The following is a 20,292-nucleotide window of genomic DNA, read 5'->3' as shown; positions in this document are numbered from 1 at the left end:
AAACTAATATTGTTGTTATTTCCAAGTTGGGAGACCCATATTTAGTGTTACTTCTATGTTGGGAGATTCGTATTCAAAAAAATGTGGTACCATGGAATATGATGATTGCAAGACATGAATAAAATGGTGGTTGAGAGTTTTTAACAAATGCGGTAGACATGAAAAACCATGAAAAAAATGTGATTTTCACACTGTAAAAATGGCACACACCATGACAATCTGTGTAGTTTTGAAAGCCTTTATTTGTGCTTGGTGGTAGGGGTTCTATCCCTCAACCCTTCCTATACCACGACAAGGAACGTGCCATAAGGGGTGTATCCCCTCAACCTGCTAGGGCACTACTCCCAAATCCCCACCAAACTCATTTGATACATTTTGTATTTGTATTTTGCATAAAAATTATATATTTTAAGGAAATTTAAGTATTTTGTGAGTTGCTGAGAAATTTTTGGTTTTCTGAATCTAAGTCAAGCTTGAGTATGTGAACTATAGTATGAATATTTATCAAAGAAAATTGATAGTGGATCTTTATTAGGTATTAGAACTTGCCAATTCTTTGATAGATATGTATGCCAAGTGTGGAAGCACGCATAAGGCACATGAATTGTTTGACAAAATGCTTCAATAACATGTCCCTTGGAATCCCATGCTTGCAGGATATGCCCAAAAAGAATTTGTTGAAGAGACCTTGGAAACATTTAAGCAAATGCAATTGGCAGACGTAAAGCCTGACATCTCAAATTGCATATTTTATTGGTATTATAGTAATTAATAATTATTAATATTAACTTATTATTCTATCATAATATTACATATTAACTTTATTAATATTGTATAAAGCTTATAAATATTTTTGTACATCAAAAAAACTGCACAGCTTTAATATTTCTGATTTGAGGCTGCAAATATGTATATATTTATGATTTTTAAATGTTTTTGTATGGAAGAAAACAAACCAAACCTAAACTCAAAAATAAATTTGACTGAATCTGTGAACTAAACCCCCAAACTCGAACTAGTGTCAAGTCCAAGATGCCTATATTTGGTGTTTTCTTTTTTGTGAGCAAAAGCTTGTATAGATAGGTACACTTTCTTTTCATAATTCTAAGGTATATGCACTTGTAATACATAATTCATAGACTTCAAAGCTAGCCAAAACTCCATCAAACAAGTTAACAGGGCTCCGAAAATGGTCAATCTAAAGGCCATCTGTCAGATTTCGCTTGCAGAAGTCAAAGATGAAGGAACCTAAGACATGCACCTACCACAAACTAAGTTTGTACAAACTCCACATGGTATAAGCAGATGGCAAAAGTGGGAGCTAAATTCAAGAACAATATTAAGCAGGACAAAAAACCTAAACCCTCTTCAATCCTTTTCAAATGAGAAAAAGTCAATCGTCTTTGTTAGTTCTAGAGTCGATTTGAATTTGCACTCTTTATTTCATTTCATTTCTTTCCTACATATGATTAGATTATTGACTCAAAGGCTACACATCATATGGCCAATTCAAAATTCCATTACTCTACTCTCAATTATTGCAGCACTAACAAAATATTTGTTGGTGATAACTATTCTTAAGATGTTTCAGAGTGAGCAATGTTGAAGAGATGTTAGTTTCACAAGGTTTCTATGCACCTGCATTGTCAAAAAACAAAAAATTGTCAATTTGTCAAATAATACATTTGAGAGATGTAAAGCATTGAGTTTTTGCTAAATGGAATTTGTTATTCAAGATTTTAAATGTGAAGTTTTCTGTGCACCTACATTGTCATAATACATTTTGTTGATTCTTCAAAAAACCCATAAAAGAGATGGCAAAATGATTGAGTTTTTGCTAGATGGGGTTGCAATTTGAGATTTGAAAGACCACTGAGCAATTGCCACTAGCAGGGTTTGTGATTTGTTCCATTGTATTATCTTTGGGCCTTCACCACCATCTTTGGTCACTTTGATTAAGCTTGCATGTGCACCTCTTCTACTTTTGTGAATAGACTTTTTCAACCCTTGACTACTTTTGAGGATGAAGACAGATTGAATAATAAGTTTGTATGAGGCTACCTATCTTCATCCACCTTTGAGCCATCAACTCTTGTATCTGCAACTACTTACAAGCCACTACATGGAGACCACATTGCTCAAGCCACTATGACTCCATTTATTGAGACCATCAGTGACACATAATAGGAGACATTAGATCTTTTCTTGTTGACATATGATTAAAGTGATGTAGATTACCACCCTAGAAAAGTTGATTATTTCAATTAGGTTCCAAAAACCAAGTTTGTTGCAGCACAGCACTTCATGAACCTTCTAATAGCCTTGTTGCAAATCTTTTCTCTCTGTGATATACTGAAACACATAATTTGCACCTTAGATCTCAATTTGGGTTGAAAAAAGCAATTCTTAGAGGGGGATAGACTTCTCATTTCTCATTCCTTCTTTCATTACCACAAGTCAAACTTAAGGAAGTATATTGGTGTGTAAAATTTACACATCTTAGTATTCTAACTTTATATAAGTTATCTAGATAGCTTAAGTTAGACTATTTGATTATACAAATAATTAATTTATAACAGTAGTGTTGTGACATTTTCACACATCGCCCCATTGCAAATGGGGGCCCCCACTTTTTGCTTAGATTAGGTATCTTGGTTTGGTCATCTCAGCTTGGCAATAATTCGAGTCTTTAGCCTTTGCATATGAGAGGGTTTGGTTTTGCTAGTCCAAGGTGGAAAGAGTCTTGGGAGTCCCAGGTCTCCCGTGTGGCTAGTTTGGAGTTTTCTCAGCTTTAGTGCTTAAGTGTTAGATGGGAGTTAAGATGTTCATTGAGCAAAGGCTTCACAATGCAACCTTTAGGCTAAGTCAAAATATGAGTTCTTTGATAAATGAATAATCCTCAAGGCAAGTAGGTCATCTTAAAGGTAGGATGAGGAGGCAAGGATCGATCAAGCCTAAGTGAACGATGAAGGGATGTCAAGAAGATGATGAGTGATGATGAGAAATGAATGAAAGGAGATTTCAAGTGAAGTATGAGTTGTTTTCCTTGGATTTCCAAAAGGAAATTCAAGGGTGAAACCCTCACCAAAGACAAAATCAACATCATGAGGAGACAAAGTCGAGATGCAATCAGAGATTCCCTGACCTCAAGGAATCCACGACTGGCTGAAATCCATGAATTGCTGGAATCCATGACTTGGAGGACTCAATGCTCAAATCAGGCTAAACGTGGAATCATCACTCTATCCATAACCCTCACAAATCCACGACTTCAAGGGGAAATGATCAATCTTTCAAGGAATAAGTGGAGTGTATGATTTGAGTGACTTAATACTTAGAGTGGCTATGACAAGGAAAGTTAACATCAAGTCACCCTTGCAACAATGCTATCCTTCACTTGGCGAAATCAATGAGTTGGAGAGGTGTGATCAAGTTTGTCCATGACTTAGAGAAATCCACGATCTAATGGTGAAGTGCAACTCTATCCATGAGTTGGTGAAATTCACGATTTTGCATGTTGCCTTCATTCTGTCATGCCTTGATGGAATCCACGACTTGAGGGTGATGTTGAGTGAAAGTGGCATTAATCGAATTTATCCTTAAATCTTCAAAATCTGCAAAGAAAGTGCTTTTGATGATGAAGAAGAACTGAAGTGATCAACTCTTTCCTTGACTTGAGGTGAAGATTGGCACGTTTCCATGAGTCCACAAAATCCACGACTCAAGCAAATCAACAACCTTGGCAAATCCAAGACCTTGGGATGATATCTCTAACTTGTCCTTGAGTGCAAGAAATCCACGACTTAGGGGTCTTGAGGGGTATGTTGGAGGAGAGTTGCAATAATCAAATTTGTCCTTGAATCTCACAAACAAGGTGATAGATGAGAGCTGAAGACAATAAATGCGATCAATTTTAAATTTGACTTGAAGAGATGTGAATGATTATATCCATGACTTGAAGTGGTGATCAACAAATTTATCCATTAAGTGCTAGAATCCACAAAACAATAGAATCCACAACTTTGGGAGTGAAAATGAGTCTTGCCTTTGCCTTGGCTGAATTAACAACATGAAAATGAAGTTATCAATATAATCCATGGAGTGCCAAAATCCACGACTTGAGGTTGAGGTGCAATTTGTCCACAACATGAGAAATTCCACGCCATTTTAGGACTTGATTGGGGTGAATGCAAGGTGAAACATGTAGTCCTATCTTCATCACACTTAACATAAGGCAAGGTAAAACGTGTGAAGGTGGACCTAAAGTGAGACGTGTAAGGGTTTAGATCTCATCTATGGTGTGTGGCTCAAAACTGACACGTGGACTCAAAACTGAAATGTATGGACCTAAATGTAACATAGAGATAAGACAGATCAATTTGAAATGTGTAAAGGCATACAGCAAACATGTAAGATAGGGTCAAACCTAAAATGAGGCATGGAAATTCAAAATTGAAACGTATGGATTGGAGAAAGACAACCCAAGTAAAATTTCCCTCACAAAACATGTGAAATGATGAATAAGGAAGACAGCCGACTTGATTTGGAATGTAAAAACCTCCCAGCTGACCTCTCTCATCAAGGATGAAGTTGTCTTTTGAAGTTTTGAGTGTATATAAAGAGGAGGGATCAAACAATCATTCCTATATCAATTCACAAGTAATTTCAAGCGAATTTCCAAATAACAGAAAATGTGAATTCCAGCAGAAGCGGGCAAACAAGAGCAGAAAGGTGCATGTCCAAGTGCAGGCAATCAGATCACAACCAAAATGAAGAAGATTCCAAGCAAATTCCAGTCAAGTCTAAGACAGAAACATGAGTGAATTCCATATCAGCAGATTGAGAAGCAGGTTTCACCAAGTTAAATCAGGACCAGACCTAAGGGAGAATGAATTTGTGAGGAAAAATCAGGAATTCACAAATCTAGATAGAAGGAATTTCATCATCAAACTAAATATTTACCAAAACTGAAGACCTCATTTCCAGAACTTTTAAGGCATCTTCAGGTCTGAGATGTAATTTTCAGAAATTCGAAGTTCATTGTTAGGATTTTGGACGGATTTATGAAGCCCTTTTCTTGAGAATTCTTGATGAATATAATCTGTTTGCAACTTTCCTGAGTTATGATTATTACGAAATTCCTTAATATGAAATAAGAAACCATGATTTCAAACTCTAGTTTCTTTTGCATTTTAGGTTTTCAGCTGCTATTGGAATCCAAGGTGTTTTCCCTCTTTTGGCAGAAATGATTCAACAACACAAGGTCAAAGGAAAGATTTCAACATAGCAAGTGAAGAAGTGAAGCTCATTCCCGGATGCAAGACTCAACAAGGTGGTGAAGGGGTCGAGATTCACAAGCATGAAGGATGAGATGTGCAAGATACAGCATCAGGTCAAGGAAACCTATCTTCAAGGACAGCAGGGAGATACCCCTACATCAATGCTAGGTTCAAGATGGAGGTTCAGCATACAAGGACGAAATTCTCAAATTAGAAGGTGAAATTGTGCAAGAGAATCAAGGAGATAGTTTCAAACGAGTTAATCAAAGAGAGACTTGATCAACAAAGATGATGCAATTTGGGAATATCTCTCACCATCATCACATTCATCATGGAGCGATTTGAAATGTTGAGTATCAAGAGATATTGTTCAACCACAAACACTTGTGATGAGCTACAAAGGTGTACGTTGAAGTGGCATCCTATTCATTACCAGCCAATCCACTAGTCAAGGTCAACATATCCAAGTTCAATGAACTTGATTCATTCAAGGATGAAGCAAGTGACACGTCACTTCATAAAAAAATGTTTATCATACCTAACCTCATCACTCATTTGTTAGAATTCAAAGGACATGTGTCCAATGTATTGTAATTTTTTCATTGGCCAAAACACGTCAGTTGTAACTAACCCTGATTAGAGTTTTATCATGTAATCTTGGCCATTGATTTGGATTTGATCTTGGCAATTCATTTGTAATCTATAAAAAGGCTTGCTATCCTCATTTATAAAGGTTAAGAGTTCGATAATAGAGAATAGTTGGTAGCAGGAGCAATTAGCAATTAGAAGTAGAGTGGGAGGAGGAAACCTGAAATTGTTGCCAAATTATGTTGAAATCAATTCAACACCTTCATTGAAGTTATGGTGGATGTATGTGTTGTGTTTCTACATTTTGCATGATTTCTTTGTTACTTCTCAAGATTAATTAAAGTTCATTGATCATAGTGGATGCTTATGAAGATATTGTGATGAATTCCTTGGTTCATACCAAGGATGAAAATATCGGATAAAAATCGGAAAAATCGCGATATATCGGGATCCAAATGGGCGGCTGATTTAATCGGCGTTAAAATCGGCAACGATTTTACCTAAAAAATCGCAGTTTTTTCTAAAATAAAACAGGGTTTTTTCGGTTTAAATCGCGATTTCAAAATAAAAAACCACGCCTTCTAATTTCGCCAAACCCTAAAAGTAAAAACCGAAATACAATAAACGCAAGTGGAAAAAATAAAGTGACAGTTGACACTGCATTTCCCGACGACGCCTGACGCTGCATTTCCCGACGGCCGACGACGCCCTACGCCCGCCATTTTTAACAGGTAGAGCTACGCAGAGTCTAGACATTAAAGACATCGAAGTTTTTCATCTACAGAAGCAGACATTTTTAGCAGGTAAGGCACGTAAGAATATATCTTAGTTTTAACATTTTTTACATTTTAATTTAAGTTTTAAGTGTTGTAAATTATTAAATTTAAAAATAGTGAGAGATATAAATTTTAAATTACAAAGCTTTATCTAATAATCTATCATGAAATTAATTGAACAAACCCTGCTCTTTCCTTCATTTTAATAAAAATTTCATGTCAAACTTTCTGTATTTTAATAGCTATTACAGATATTAAATCTAATAGCTCTGGTTACTAAAGTGAGATTTTTTTTAATAAAAATTTCATGTCACATTTAAATGGTAATAAAAATTTAAATGGTAATAAAAATCTATCATCAAAAATTTATTAAACTGTTATATAATCGTATTGATTACTAATTAGTAATTAGTAATTACTGTTATAAATTTAATAACAGTAAGATATCTGATATATAACATTTTTTAGTATTTACTGTTGTATTAATTTAATACACAGTAAAAACTGTTTTATATCTATTAAATTTATTGATTATCATTATTCATTATTTCATTACATCAGTAAATTTGAATCGATCAACAAACAGAAATCTTTGTGTACTTGGGCATTAAGAAGTTAAGAACATAAAGAATTGAGAAACTCAAACTTCAGCAAATCACAAGAATCATGTAGTTCATCAGTAAATTTTATTACAATTTCAAAAAAGGCAGGTGCCATATAGGTCTTTACATCACCAAAATGTAAACCATTTCAGGTTATTCGTTCACTTAGTATTACTATTTAATAATTTATAATTTTATATTTCTGATTGTAGACTAAATACATAGATTTATTTATAATTTTATATTGAATCTTGATCCATCATCCATCATCCATGTTTGCAGTGGCAGGAGAGGTTATTTGTAACCATTGCACAAAAACTATGACCGGTGGCATATACCGACTCAAAATTCACCTTGCACAGATCAATGGACAAAATATTACGGTATGTGACAATTGTCCTGAAGATGTTCAAAGGGAGGCAAAAGCAAGGCTTTCAGAATTTGAGCAAAAGAAGGTAGAAAAAAAGAGGACAGCAGAGGCAATGGCAGCCCCAATGACAAATATCAATTCTACACAGTCAGAAAATATTGGGGTGGGCAGCAATACATCTGGTTTTTTCATTCCTCGTACCACTCCTGGTGCACAACCTGGATTGTTAGGTACTTCATGGAATAAGGAAGTGCATCAACAGACAAGAGCGACAGTGGCTAGATTTTGGTTTTACAACAATATTCCGTTTAGTATTGTTGAGAGTCCATATTGGGAGCAAATGGTCAATGGATTGACCATTTCAGGTAAGGGCTTCAAGTCCCCAACTCCTTATGAGTTGAGTGGGCCATTATTGCAGGATGAGGTCCAAAACACACATCGGCTGGTGGAACAACAACGGAAGAATTGGGAAAGGAATGGCTGCACCATTTTATCTAATGGGTGGACGGATAGTAGGAATAGGACACTCATAAACTTTCTAGTTGCTTCAGGGGGACAAGTGGTATTTTTAAAATCGATTGATGTCTCAAATGAAGTGAAGAATGTTGAAACCTTGTGCAACATGTTGGATGAGGTGGTGACCGAAGTAGGAGTGCAAAATGTTGTTCAGATTGTGACTGATAATGCAGCTTCATATGTGGCAGTTGGTAAACTTCTACAAGCTAGGCATCCAACATTATTTTGGAGCTCTTGTGCTGCTCATTGCCTTGTTTTTCTCCTCGAGGACATAGGGAAACTTAGTTGGGTGAAGAATATGGTTGAAGATGGAAGGGAAATCACAAAGTAAATCTACAACCACACATGGGTCTTGGAGCTTATGAAACAACACAATGATGGTAAGGATCTTGTACGTTCAGGAGTCACCCGTTTTACCACTAATTTCCTCAACTTACAGAGCATATTGCATGCATTGCCCAACCTAAAGAGGATGTTTGTGAGTGAAAGATGGATGGAGAGCCCTTATTGTAGGAAGCCTGAAGCAGAGAAGGTTGTGAAGGTTGTTATTGATGATAGATTTACCAAACTCATGCAGGAGATCATCAATGTAAGTGTTCATACTCAAAGTTCAAATTTCAATTGATGATTTATTTTTTAATTTTCTAATATTACACATTGCTGATTTTTGTTAAATTTGTCATGTCTAGTTGTCAGAACCGTTGGTGAGGGTTCTACGGATGGTGAATGGGGATAAAAACCCCATAGGGTATCTATATGAGGCAATGGATAAGGCCAAAGAGGCAATTCAACACTTGTATGGGTCAGATAGGACCAAATATGAACCAATATGGCACATAATTGATCGAAGGTGGAACCGACAACTCCACCAACATATTCATGCTTCTGCCTACTATTTGAACCTCAAGTTCTTTTACTCCTACACTTTCAAACTAGATGAGGAGGTTCAACTTGGCCTTGACACATGTATTCAGAGGTTGGTTCCTGATGAAAATATTCAAGACCTCATTGTTGATGAGTTGCAGAGATACAAGAAGGAAGATGGGCCATTGTTTTTTTCACCTATTGGTATTTGTAAGAGAGACACCCTGCTGCCAGGTAAAAAAAATGTGCTCTTAAATCTATTTTACCATTTATTTTGATCTTTAAGTTTATAGAAATCTTTAGCAAGTTATAAATGCCAATTTGTATGCTTGCAGATCTGTGGTGGGAAGATTATGGTGCCAAAACACCTAATCTTCAAAATCTTGCAATCTGCATATTATCTCAACCTTGTAGTGCTTCTGGTTGTGAGCGCAACTGGAGTGTCTTTGAGGCCATTCACACAAAAAAGCACAATAGGTTGACTCAAAGCGCTTGAATGACCTTGTATATGTGCGGTACAACCATCAATTGCATGAAAAGAGGGTACAAGGGAAAAATTCATATGACGCACTTGACATAGATGAGATTGATCCATACACAATGGATTGGATTGCTGAGCCTGATGGTGCTACTGGTGATGTTGTTGTGGATGCATTTCTCACTGATGCTCAGTTAGATGAGATGGAGAGGGAGGTAGCTGAAAGGGTGGCAGAGGTGGCAAAACGTGAGGCAGGAGATGAGTTTGCTGATCTAGAAGAGGCAGATTCCTCACCTATTGAGGATATTGCAGTTGTTGTTGCAACACCATCTACTTCAGCACCCACTCAGCGGCAACAGAGTTTTTTGAGCTTTAGTCGTAGACACAATCTATGATTTCCAATTTTCAATGATATGAAACCATGAACTTAATATGTATTCAGACTTCACAAATTGATTTGTTTTGTGGTCTAGACTCTACAATATGTATTTGACTCAAACGTATTTACTATTTAGAACTTGAACTTGTTTTTTGGTATATCAGTTTGCTATATGGTATGTATTTGACTCAAACTATGATTTATATATGGTGGAAACCAGTAATATGCTATTGTGTTCTATAAATTTAGTGTATACATGTGTTTTTTTAGAATATTTTAAGAAATTATATATTTTCAAATGTTCGATAATTTTGCCGAAATTTTCCCAATTCTCGATTTTTTTTTAAATTTTGGCCAAAAGATTTATTGCCGATTAAGATATTTACATCTTTGGTTCATACTTTTTGTAGTTTGCTGATTGTAAGCTACAATGAAAAGTTAGCCTGAACCTTATTGTTGCTAAGTTTGATTGTGAATGTTTTATTTGAATTGCGCCAGCATTAAGTATTCGAATGAATGGTTCGCAGTATGAAAATCTTTCACTTCCTTGGGAGAATGCATCAACATTGTGTAGTTGTTATCATAGCGAAGCAAAGCTTGATTTAAAGGAATTTGTCTATCCAAGTATCATCCATTGTCATCATTGTCCTTAGAAGTAGCTTAGATTTCTCAACCCTTTATCTTTTTGCTTTTATTTTCTCAAGTCAAGTTAGTTTCCATGTTCCAGCAGCATTCATGTACAACATAAGTCCCCCTTGTGATTCTAGCATTATCACATCATACATCACTAAGTTTATCCACACGTCAAGACCTAACAGTTGAAACCTTGGATTCGCCTTATTTGATCACAATGTTTAGCACTTGAGGAGTCTTTCTTCAAGAGAAGATAAAATACTTGGTATTTTATTCTATGTTTGAGGTGCATAAAAAACACATCAACAAGTAGATAATTTGTAATTCACGCCTCAAGAAGTTGGTCCTGGTTAGAATCACTAATTGCTACCCGTGTTCACTCCTTAACTCAACTCAACATCACATAAGATAACTGAGTCCAGTAGATTCATATTGTGGGTTTATCTCTCAATCACCTTCAATGAATCAAGTTAACTCATTAAATTTAGTCAGCATTAACTTGGCCTATAAATAGGTACTCATATAATACGCCATGGGGACTACAATCATTTGATATTAGAAGCATAGATGGACTACTCGCCGAAAACTCGACGAGTTTCAAAAACTCGCCGAGTTTTTGAGCATGGCGAGTAGTAATGACTTCTACTCGCCAAGTTTTTGGCGAGTTTTTGCCAAAAACTCGGCGAGTTTTAAAGAAAAACTCGCCCGCGTTAGCATAACAACCAAAAATGGCAAAAAATACATGCATTTTTTGTTTTTCGATATGGTTTTGGACTGAGAAGGGGGAAACTCACTTGGAAGGGCCACGCCGAGAGCCCACTATGCCGTCAAGTAATCGCCGAGTTTTTTGGTTTGTCCGACAGGATTCATATATGGAATATAACATTTAAGTATAAGAATATCTTTCTTCTTTCTTATACTTTAAGTTATATTCCATATATACTGTCAGGATGTTTGAGAGTGGTTTCGGACCTCCAGGAGTTATAATGCAAAATCTAGTTTTTGGAGGATTCTTCAATTTTCCAGACTTAGTCAAATTTCAGGATCCTTCGGCGATTCCCCTTGACCCCAACTTAGAGGCGCTGCCCCCAAACCCCCGTCGAAAAATATAGGGGGAAACAGCACTGATGGAAGTAGGGAAAATTTAACCTCCGAGTCTGATTAGGCTCCATATAACAACATAATTAGCATTGAAGAAATCCTGGGATTATACATTTTAGAGTTGAAAGTTTGAAACTATGAGTATGAATGATGAAATTTCAAATATGATGAAAATTTGAAACTAGTTTTAGCTAGAGCTGGGAAGAGGAAGTTGTATTTACTTTTGGTTTTACAAAAACTATTTACTATTTTGCTTCCAGCCATCGGCATTTCTCATGAGGATGCGATTTTGTAGACACTTTGCATTTAAATATATCTAGAATCAGCTTGTTTCATTTATTGACTCATTAGATGCATCTTCTCATTAAATTTTGCAAAAAAAATGCATTTTTTATTAAAATTAAGTGTGTTTTTACGTTGCCGAGTTTTTCGCCGAGTTTTTCCAAGTTTTTCCCGAGTTTTTGCCGAGTTTTTTTCTCAGGGGATTGGCAAGTCGAGCCGAGTCGCGAGTAGTTCAACTATGATTAGAAGCATTAAAATTATTCCTGCAACATTTTCTGTGTCAATATATTGGCAAGATGGATTTTGTCCATGAGGTTCTTGGGCGAACTCCATAGCTAAATTCAACACTAAGCACTACTGGAATGTATTCATAGAAGAGTAGTAACCCCGATACGATCGAACCTCAAATAATAGAACTAAGTACAAGCAAAAATAGTCTTATGTGGAAAAGCCCCTCAATTAAGATTATGGCAAATGAAAAAAGAGAGACCTGGACACAAGACAAGCAAATACTTCTTCATCTCTCACATACCTGTATATGCTTCAACTAATTTGCAATGCTACAACTCTAAAATCAGCCTTTTTATAGAAAGATAGAATGAGTAAGCAAAAAAGATGTTATAACTATAGGTATGAAAACATGAAAACTGCAAGAATTTGTCAGTAGAGCATATACTCATCAAGAAAAAAAAGCACCTGCACTTCCCAGAATTGACTCTGTCACAAAATGACCAGAAATCATTATTATCCTCATGCCCTGTTCCCTGAATTCCATTTTTAGTGTCTCTATCCATTCGGGCCCAAAAATACATTGTATCCTCATTACTCTCTGACTGCACTGCTTCTGCAAGAATATTTTCAGCTTCAGTTGACAAAGAAACCTGCATCAAGACATAAACTAGTCAGGCATAATCTATTAGTTCCTCCAGGTCTTGTTGGCACTCCACCCCTCTCAATAAATGTGCCAACACAATGTCAAACTAATGCATGCTATTAAATCAATCTCAAATGTACACAACCACAAAAAACAAATTTCGCATTCACTACATTGATATAACAAAGCCACCCTGTTAAATCTCACATTGAGCAAGACTGGCTTTGCAATACAGTATAGTTTATCCTCCATGCAAATTCAAGTATGAATTGAGGTAACAAGGCATTGTTTCAGAAACAGAGGCACCAAGACAGATGCCAAGTAGTTTCAGAATGGATATGTAATACTTTATTCAAAAGTTGAAAGACTTGCAGAAGTCTCCTCTGATAAAAATGGCATTTCAAGTAGTTATCAAAGGAATGTATAAACATGGTGAATTAAATGTCAAATCCATAAAAGATGTAGCTGCAGCAGGAAAATCTTCAGAGTATTCCATTTTCTGTACATTACAGAAGCTGTAACAGAATGCAGTTTGCCTAGGTTCTCTAAATACAAATTGGCTTCAATATCTGCCTGTGTTTGCATGGCAGAATATTCACCACAGATTTGTGGCATCCTTCAACCTCAAGGAATTACAACACAACAAAGATAAGAGCATGAGAGAACATCAAACAACAGTTGAATATTTACAGGTGGCAGTTGAAAGCATTGTATTTGATACAGACCCCTTTTACAGCATTGCATATAGCATTCTGTATTTGATTTGCATCCATGTGGACAGGCATGGATATTATGCAAGTTTAACTTGGACCTTTGACATACATTTGCATTTATACGCATCCATCATTTAATGCATGGTTATGCATGGTTAGATTAATTCCTTTTGGTGAATGTAGGATGCATAAAGCAAAGTTACAAGCAAGGAAAATTGCTCGACGTGGAAGGATGGAAAACTCAAATATCAGGGTTCAATCCATCAAAATCCAGGGTATCTCTGCTCAATAAAGATTAGAATTGCCTAATATTCAGCGATGTGCTCCTAGTTGTTGAACATATGTTGTCATTGATGTCAAAGGAGTGTTGTCATTGACATCAAAAGAGTGTCAGATATGCTGGTCAGTTCCGTCATTGATGCAATGGCATCAAGAAGAATGAAGAATGCATAATATTGTCATGCCATATCAGAGCATTTTAAGTTGCGGAAGTATTGTGGCTAGCTATTTTGATGGAATCAGTTGACGAATGTCTTTAGTATCATATTATATCTATCCATGCTGGTGTTAGTGATCTGGAATTATGATCCAGAATGTATGAGCTTGCTTTGGTAACTCGTTAAGTTCTGCATTTTTTCACAGTTGTGATTTATATCCTCCGGTTTGAAAGGAGAGTTTGTCTACACATGTTTCATCATATTCCAAAGTTTCTGGAGTTAATTAACCAAGTTGTTGTTCTGATTTGATGCAGCAAAGGCTTGTAGTGTGTGCTCACTAGAGGTAGTGTGTGGATGTCAATTGCGACCAGATAGGGCTACATTGGGAACCGCATAGCATGTTCTTTCTTCTGGACTGGCGTTTTGGCTATTAGACCTGGGCTAATACATATTTGGTTAAGGAATTTGTTGTGGCCGACTGGCAAATATTGTTTCTATGTTTTGGGCCAACATATGAATGTAACTGAAACTATAATGCATATCTATATTGATTTAGGATCTGTCCTAGGTAGTAGTTGTCGTTGGAGTGCTAAGCAATTAGGGTTCAATGTAAATATCAGAATGATTGATATACAATCAGATTTGATGTAATGTGAGTTGCATTCCTATCATTGTACAGTATCATTAGAAGATCATATGCAGTGTGAGAGAGTCTGAAGGTTAATTAGATCAAGCGCAAGCTTAGTTTTCAGTCTTAAAGGTCCGCAATTCATATCTTTGTGTTCCGGTAGGACTGTGTCTCACCTATTGAATTGGTGCTCAAAACTTTGTGTTGGGGATTTGTGTCTCCAATAGGTTGGTGCTTGCAAACACAATTGGGGATTGGTGTCTCCAATAGGTTGGTGCCTACTTCATGTTGTAAGTGATTCATTATTTTTGTGAGGTTGGATTTGGGCAGCAGATCCAAGCAGCTATTCTCATTGTGGTTTTTTTCATCTTGGGTTTCCATGTATAGCCGGTGTTCTTTGTGTGGATGTGCGTTTTTATGTGTTGTTTGATTGCTATATCAATAAGAAGATTTGTAAGTGCTGCATTGGCATTTTAAGGTTCATATTTGGAGAAGTTATTAATGGCAATTAATGCTTAACCAACCCATCCCCACACCCTCCCCCCCTCTCAGTATATTGTACACCCTTCACTAGTATGGGTGATTTTCCTCATACAAAACTAGTCCACATCAGGAGATTTTAAAGGCCCAAAATGATTAAAAAGCTTAGCATATTGGGGGAACATATTCAAAAGTATTTCAGGTTGCAAATTTCCAGTTTGCATTAAAAATTGATTATAGGGCTGCATTTCCCAAAATTTATAGGCTTCATGAGGCAGTAATAAATCTACAAAAAAGCTTTCTTCCTTTTCAAACCAGTTTCAAGCACATTGGTTGTTTTAGCTTTTTTCAGGGGTCTTCAATTTTTTGAATTTTTCTTCTAAATATCTTATACTGAAAAATGAAACACAGCTACCCTGCTCCCCTAATCTCATATGGTGCAAAAAAAGGGTACAAACTCGAATAGAATGGACAAGCTAAATGCATTCTTTTGTAAAAGGATGAGCAGAGAGACTAAAAAAATTGAACTTCCAAAATTTTGAGTTTTTTACATGGGAACTGCGAGATGTAGGGATACCAGTATGGTGATGGGGATGGGGATGACTAATAAATTAGGGTATGAAAGTAAATGAATAAGGAGATGGCTGTGTTACATATGGACAGGTATGTGGTCCATGTTCCTATAATGGAGTTTCCTGGCACCAAGAAGTTTCTAATTTGTCAAATCTTTTGCATAGTTTTGGCACTGAAATATCCAGTTGCTAGTCAACCTCTGATAGACCATTTTTCCGAGTGTGAGTTGATTTAGAACATGGTGAGCTGCGGTGGATAATCCTGTACCTGGTTGAATGTATAATACGCAGTTTAGCATGCATAGTACCCTTTCTTACATTTTCACAAGGGGGTCTTCAATGCACTAATGTGAACCATCCTACTCCTGTAGAGTTGACATATGGTTGCAGCCGTGTACGCAACTGTTGAACAAAAAGTGATGAGAAATGTAAGTCATAAATTTTTCTCCACTGGTGATGTTTGGGGAGCATGTCAACTGATGGGCCACACATCCCCAAATTCAATGGGCTTACATTGCATAACTTGCTCTACTTCTAGCTCCGAAGCTTCGTTTATATTCTTAACCTACAAGGCACACTTCCTATTAGCATTTTTTCTTTTTTCATATACAAAAGGCCAGGTTGTTCTCAAGGTGGACTCTAAAGCTATGACAAAATATTTACAGGAGAATTGATTGTGCTATTCACATTGTAGCAAACATCATTTCCTTTGCTTCAGGATTTAAAAAACCTTTGAAGGCTTGTAAACCAATAGTTTAAGGTCATAAGAATGAAAAAAAAAATAGTAATTATACAGATGTCCTTATATGACCAAAGTAGGTTACAAGGAGTCAAATATTAGAACCTTTTACAATAGAAAAGTACAAGGGCAAAAAAGCCTGTCGTTAAGAAAGATGATTAAACAAGATGCACAAAAAAAAATTATAAATAAAACAAAAGGGGTAAACTTGACATAATTTAATTAGATTTCTGCTAGATGAAAAAATCCTTGGACTACTACCATGTGCCGATATTTTTTCTCCTGCCAGTAAATAAATCAGGTTGGTTAAAGTTGTTTAACTTTTACTCATACGGGACCTTAGAGAAAAATAAGTCCACTAACATCCTCTTTACTACAAATTGCCTTTTTCCAGGACTAACTCCTCATGTATACATTTTAAAAAGCATTGCTATTTACTTATGAGTCCATGACTCAAGGTTGAGCATTCATTTGTCCAAATTATAGTTCAAATTGACCAAGTTCATGACTTATGTTTTGAGCAATTTGAGCAATGTTTTGTTCAGAAAGTAACTGTGACAGGTCAAAGTGGCATAAAAGATCAATCAAATTAATCTATTAGCTTATTGCCTCACATTCTTGATTCACAGGAAATTCATTTTATTATGATCAAACACAAACCTTCGTAAGGTTTATAATCATGTAATAAAATGTGTCTGTGAATGTTATTTGATGAAGCCTAGCCTTTTGTCCTACTTGTTCCTTTTTATTGCCTTCGGATTCCTCTGTTGTAATAATAGCATTGTTAGCAGGGCTCTTGTGGCAACCTGCACACATGGCCTACTACTTATCCCCACATATTTAAATTCAAGTTAAAGAACTTACACTCATTTACTTGTGATGGTCCCAATAAGAAATAATCTTCGCTAATGGAAACAAATGATGCCTTCATGGAAGGTTCAGGAGGTTAACAGTGTGCATACTTTTTAAGAACTACTGCATATGTTTATTATTATGTGATGAAAAAGACAGCTGGGGTACCATGTTGTCTGAATTCAAAACCTTGGACGGTTGGAAAAAGCAAATAGATGACAACAAATACAAAACTATTTAACATCAGAACAATAACAGGTTATTCAGTTTGTAGACAAGGTTAAGAAGCTCCATAAGAGGGACTTGGAGATGCCAAACACGGAAACAAGGCAAATCTTGATCTCAGTCACAACTGGCCACTAACAAATAAGAACCAGTCTCTGATAGCAAATGACATGAACAAAGAAAGATAAGAAGTAGGTTAAACTTTTCACAAAAAGAGAATGAATCAGGACTAGTGCTTCTTCAATCTAGACCCAAGGTTATGATCCCAATAAACAACTTTCCAGATGAGAATCCAAATAAGAGTGTATATGGATGCTTGTTAGACAATTAAATTAGCAGAGACAGAAATATAGAATAAATAGAGAATATATTTCTATTCATCTATCAGTCACATACATGACAAACCCTTCAAAAAGGTGTATGGTTGTGTAGCTTCTGCCCATAGTATACAAATGGGCCAAATACTTGCAATTTTTTTCCTGGCCAAGTACTCTCAATGAAAACTTACAGTCTACGTGGCCCAGGTACTCAGAGTCACAATGTAAAAAATTGGTGAGTACTCACTGAATCAACAAGCTCATGCGAGCAACTCACCCACACAGCAAATGCCGGAAAATACTGAAAAAATGTGATTCACGCACTCAAAAAAAAAAACTGCTTTTGCTTTCTTAAAAAATTATGAAAGTGACATGTGCCATGAAGGTATATGCAGTCTTGAAAGCCCTCATTTGGGATTGGTGATGTAGGCTCAACCCCTCTACCCCACCCTATACCATGACATGGAACACACCAAAGGCACTGCCCTTGAAGCCCATGAGGATCACCACCCCTCAAGCATATTGAGGGCACTGCCCCTCCTCACCCACTAGGAGTTAACATTCTTGGAAAATTTGTTCTTGTCCAAATGTGGTGGCTTTTTTGGGTGCTAAGGTTGATTTCTATTTACACTTTTGCTTGAATTCCTCAATTGTTGAGGCAAAGCAGTAAGCTTCCCCCATCATTTTTATCTTCCTCAGTTTCAATCTAGATTGGATTGCTATACAAAAGCTATTGTGGTATTTGAGGACTTTGTACTGCTCTAACTCAAATGAGCCCAACCTAGCATAGAGCTCATGAAAGATGTTGATATAAACCTAGACAAATTAGTCATGCCTCTACTACAGCTGTGACCCCTAAATGTAGTAGTCATAAATATCCTCACGACTAAACTCATCCTTGAAGGCTTCCATTAATTGCTCTAAAATTGGTTCAGATCTTCCATTTGATTCATCTTCATGTTTTCCTCATTAGTGAAATCATTCGTGGAAAAGTAAAATTATATGTGATCAATCCAATTATTTATAGAATTTGCATCAATCTTACCCTTGAATATTTGCATGTTCAAGTTTACCTAAAATCTATGGGGAACTCAATCACCAAAGACTCCACTTAATGAAGGGATTTATGAAGTCAACCATTTGAGGACCTCTACAAAGTGGCTAAATAGGAGCTTTCATTGATCCATGAGTGCTTCTTCAATCTCATCCTTGACCATCACATGTATCTCCTCTTGCATGATTTGGCCATCTTAACACAGACTGGCAAGTATTCTAATGGATACTAGGGCTTGATGCCAAGGCTCGGGTACTTTAACCACATATAGAAGGACATGCAAGGTGCAATAAGTCACTCTAATATTGCTAATCTAGGGCCCATGGTTATGATCTTGATAAACAACTTCCAATGAGAATCCAAATAAGTTATAGCCTATGTAAACATTGTTAAACAATTAAACTAAACAAAGATGGAGATGTACAACTAAACAAAAATATATTTTTATGCATCTATTAATCCCATACATGGCATACCTCTGAGAAAGGTGTCTAGTTGTGTATCTTCTACCTATTTCTGATGTCTAAACTATGTTATAAAGATATGTTTGAATAGTTTACAATGATTCATGTCTTGGAGATCAAAAGGTTGTCGGGAAGTTGAACCGTGTGCTTGAAAAATAGAATTGTTTCCTTGATGAGTTCCTCATCTTCTGATGATGGTTAAGTGTAACCAATTGCTAGCATGTCTTGATGAGCTAGCATGTGAATTGGTCTATCATAAGCCTTGTGGGTGCCAACTTGTTTGTCGTGCTAATAGCTATGTCTGGACACTACAAAATGACACATTGGATGATGTGATGAGTAAATCTATGAGTTAGGTATTGTGATCTTTCAAGATGTACTAGACCTTGGTGGAGCTCTAGTAGAAACCACAAGTTGATTGGTTGAAGCATCTTTGTTGCAAAAGTGTATCTCTCTTCAAAGTGTGTTGTGTTGCTATTGGAGCATTTGCTAGAGAATGGATATGGATATTTATGTTACCTAGAACATTTAACAATACCACAATATTGAGAAGTAGCTCCACAATTGCTGCAAGGCATGAGAAAAGCACGGATGCCAGAATGCACAGAATGCCAATGGGATGTTTGGCCATCCTTGAGACTTCCAAGGACATCTAAGATCACAAGGATGTCCATGTGTCCCCAACATGAAAATAATTCCACCAACTTTTAAAAATAGATACTTTGATTGCATGCAAACAACAACAAATGTCCATAAATCAAATTGCCAATCAAAAAGAGACCTATAGTTCCATGCCATTTGAACTACAAGTTAAACAAAACCAAGACAAGAAAGGAATTCCTTTGAATGGAAAATTATAATTAATAAATTTTTATCATCCTTTTTAGAGATAAAATGGTTAATCCTCCAACCAGTGTGAACTCTTGGAATATTGCTCTTTCAAATTTGGTGTAAGATCACAAAAATTCAACTTTAGTCACAACGAAGGAATATGCATTAAAGTACATACACATCTAAATCTAGTTCATGTATTGGATTTGATAGTGAAATTAATTAGAATTCATAGTAT

General features: G+C 36.2%; 1 protein-coding gene across 1 annotated transcript in view; it reads right to left on the bottom strand.

Moving 5' to 3' along the window:
• Positions 1-20,292, bottom strand: part of LOC131069107 (uncharacterized) — a 98,970-nt gene that overhangs the window by 2,772 nt on the left and 75,906 nt on the right. Inside the window, exon 12 of the mRNA XM_059218142.1 lies at positions 12,565-12,749. Within this exon, the coding sequence (XP_059074125.1) occupies positions 12,565-12,749 (185 nt within the window). The remainder of the gene's footprint in view (positions 1-12,564; positions 12,750-20,292) is intronic.

Source organism: Cryptomeria japonica, chromosome 1 (genome assembly GCF_030272615.1).
Source record: "Cryptomeria japonica chromosome 1, Sugi_1.0, whole genome shotgun sequence".
Classification (NCBI taxonomy): Eukaryota; Viridiplantae; Streptophyta; class Pinopsida; order Cupressales; family Cupressaceae; genus Cryptomeria; species Cryptomeria japonica.
Note: the sequence above shows the minus strand (reverse complement) of the source record. Positions and strands in the feature narration are given on the sequence as shown.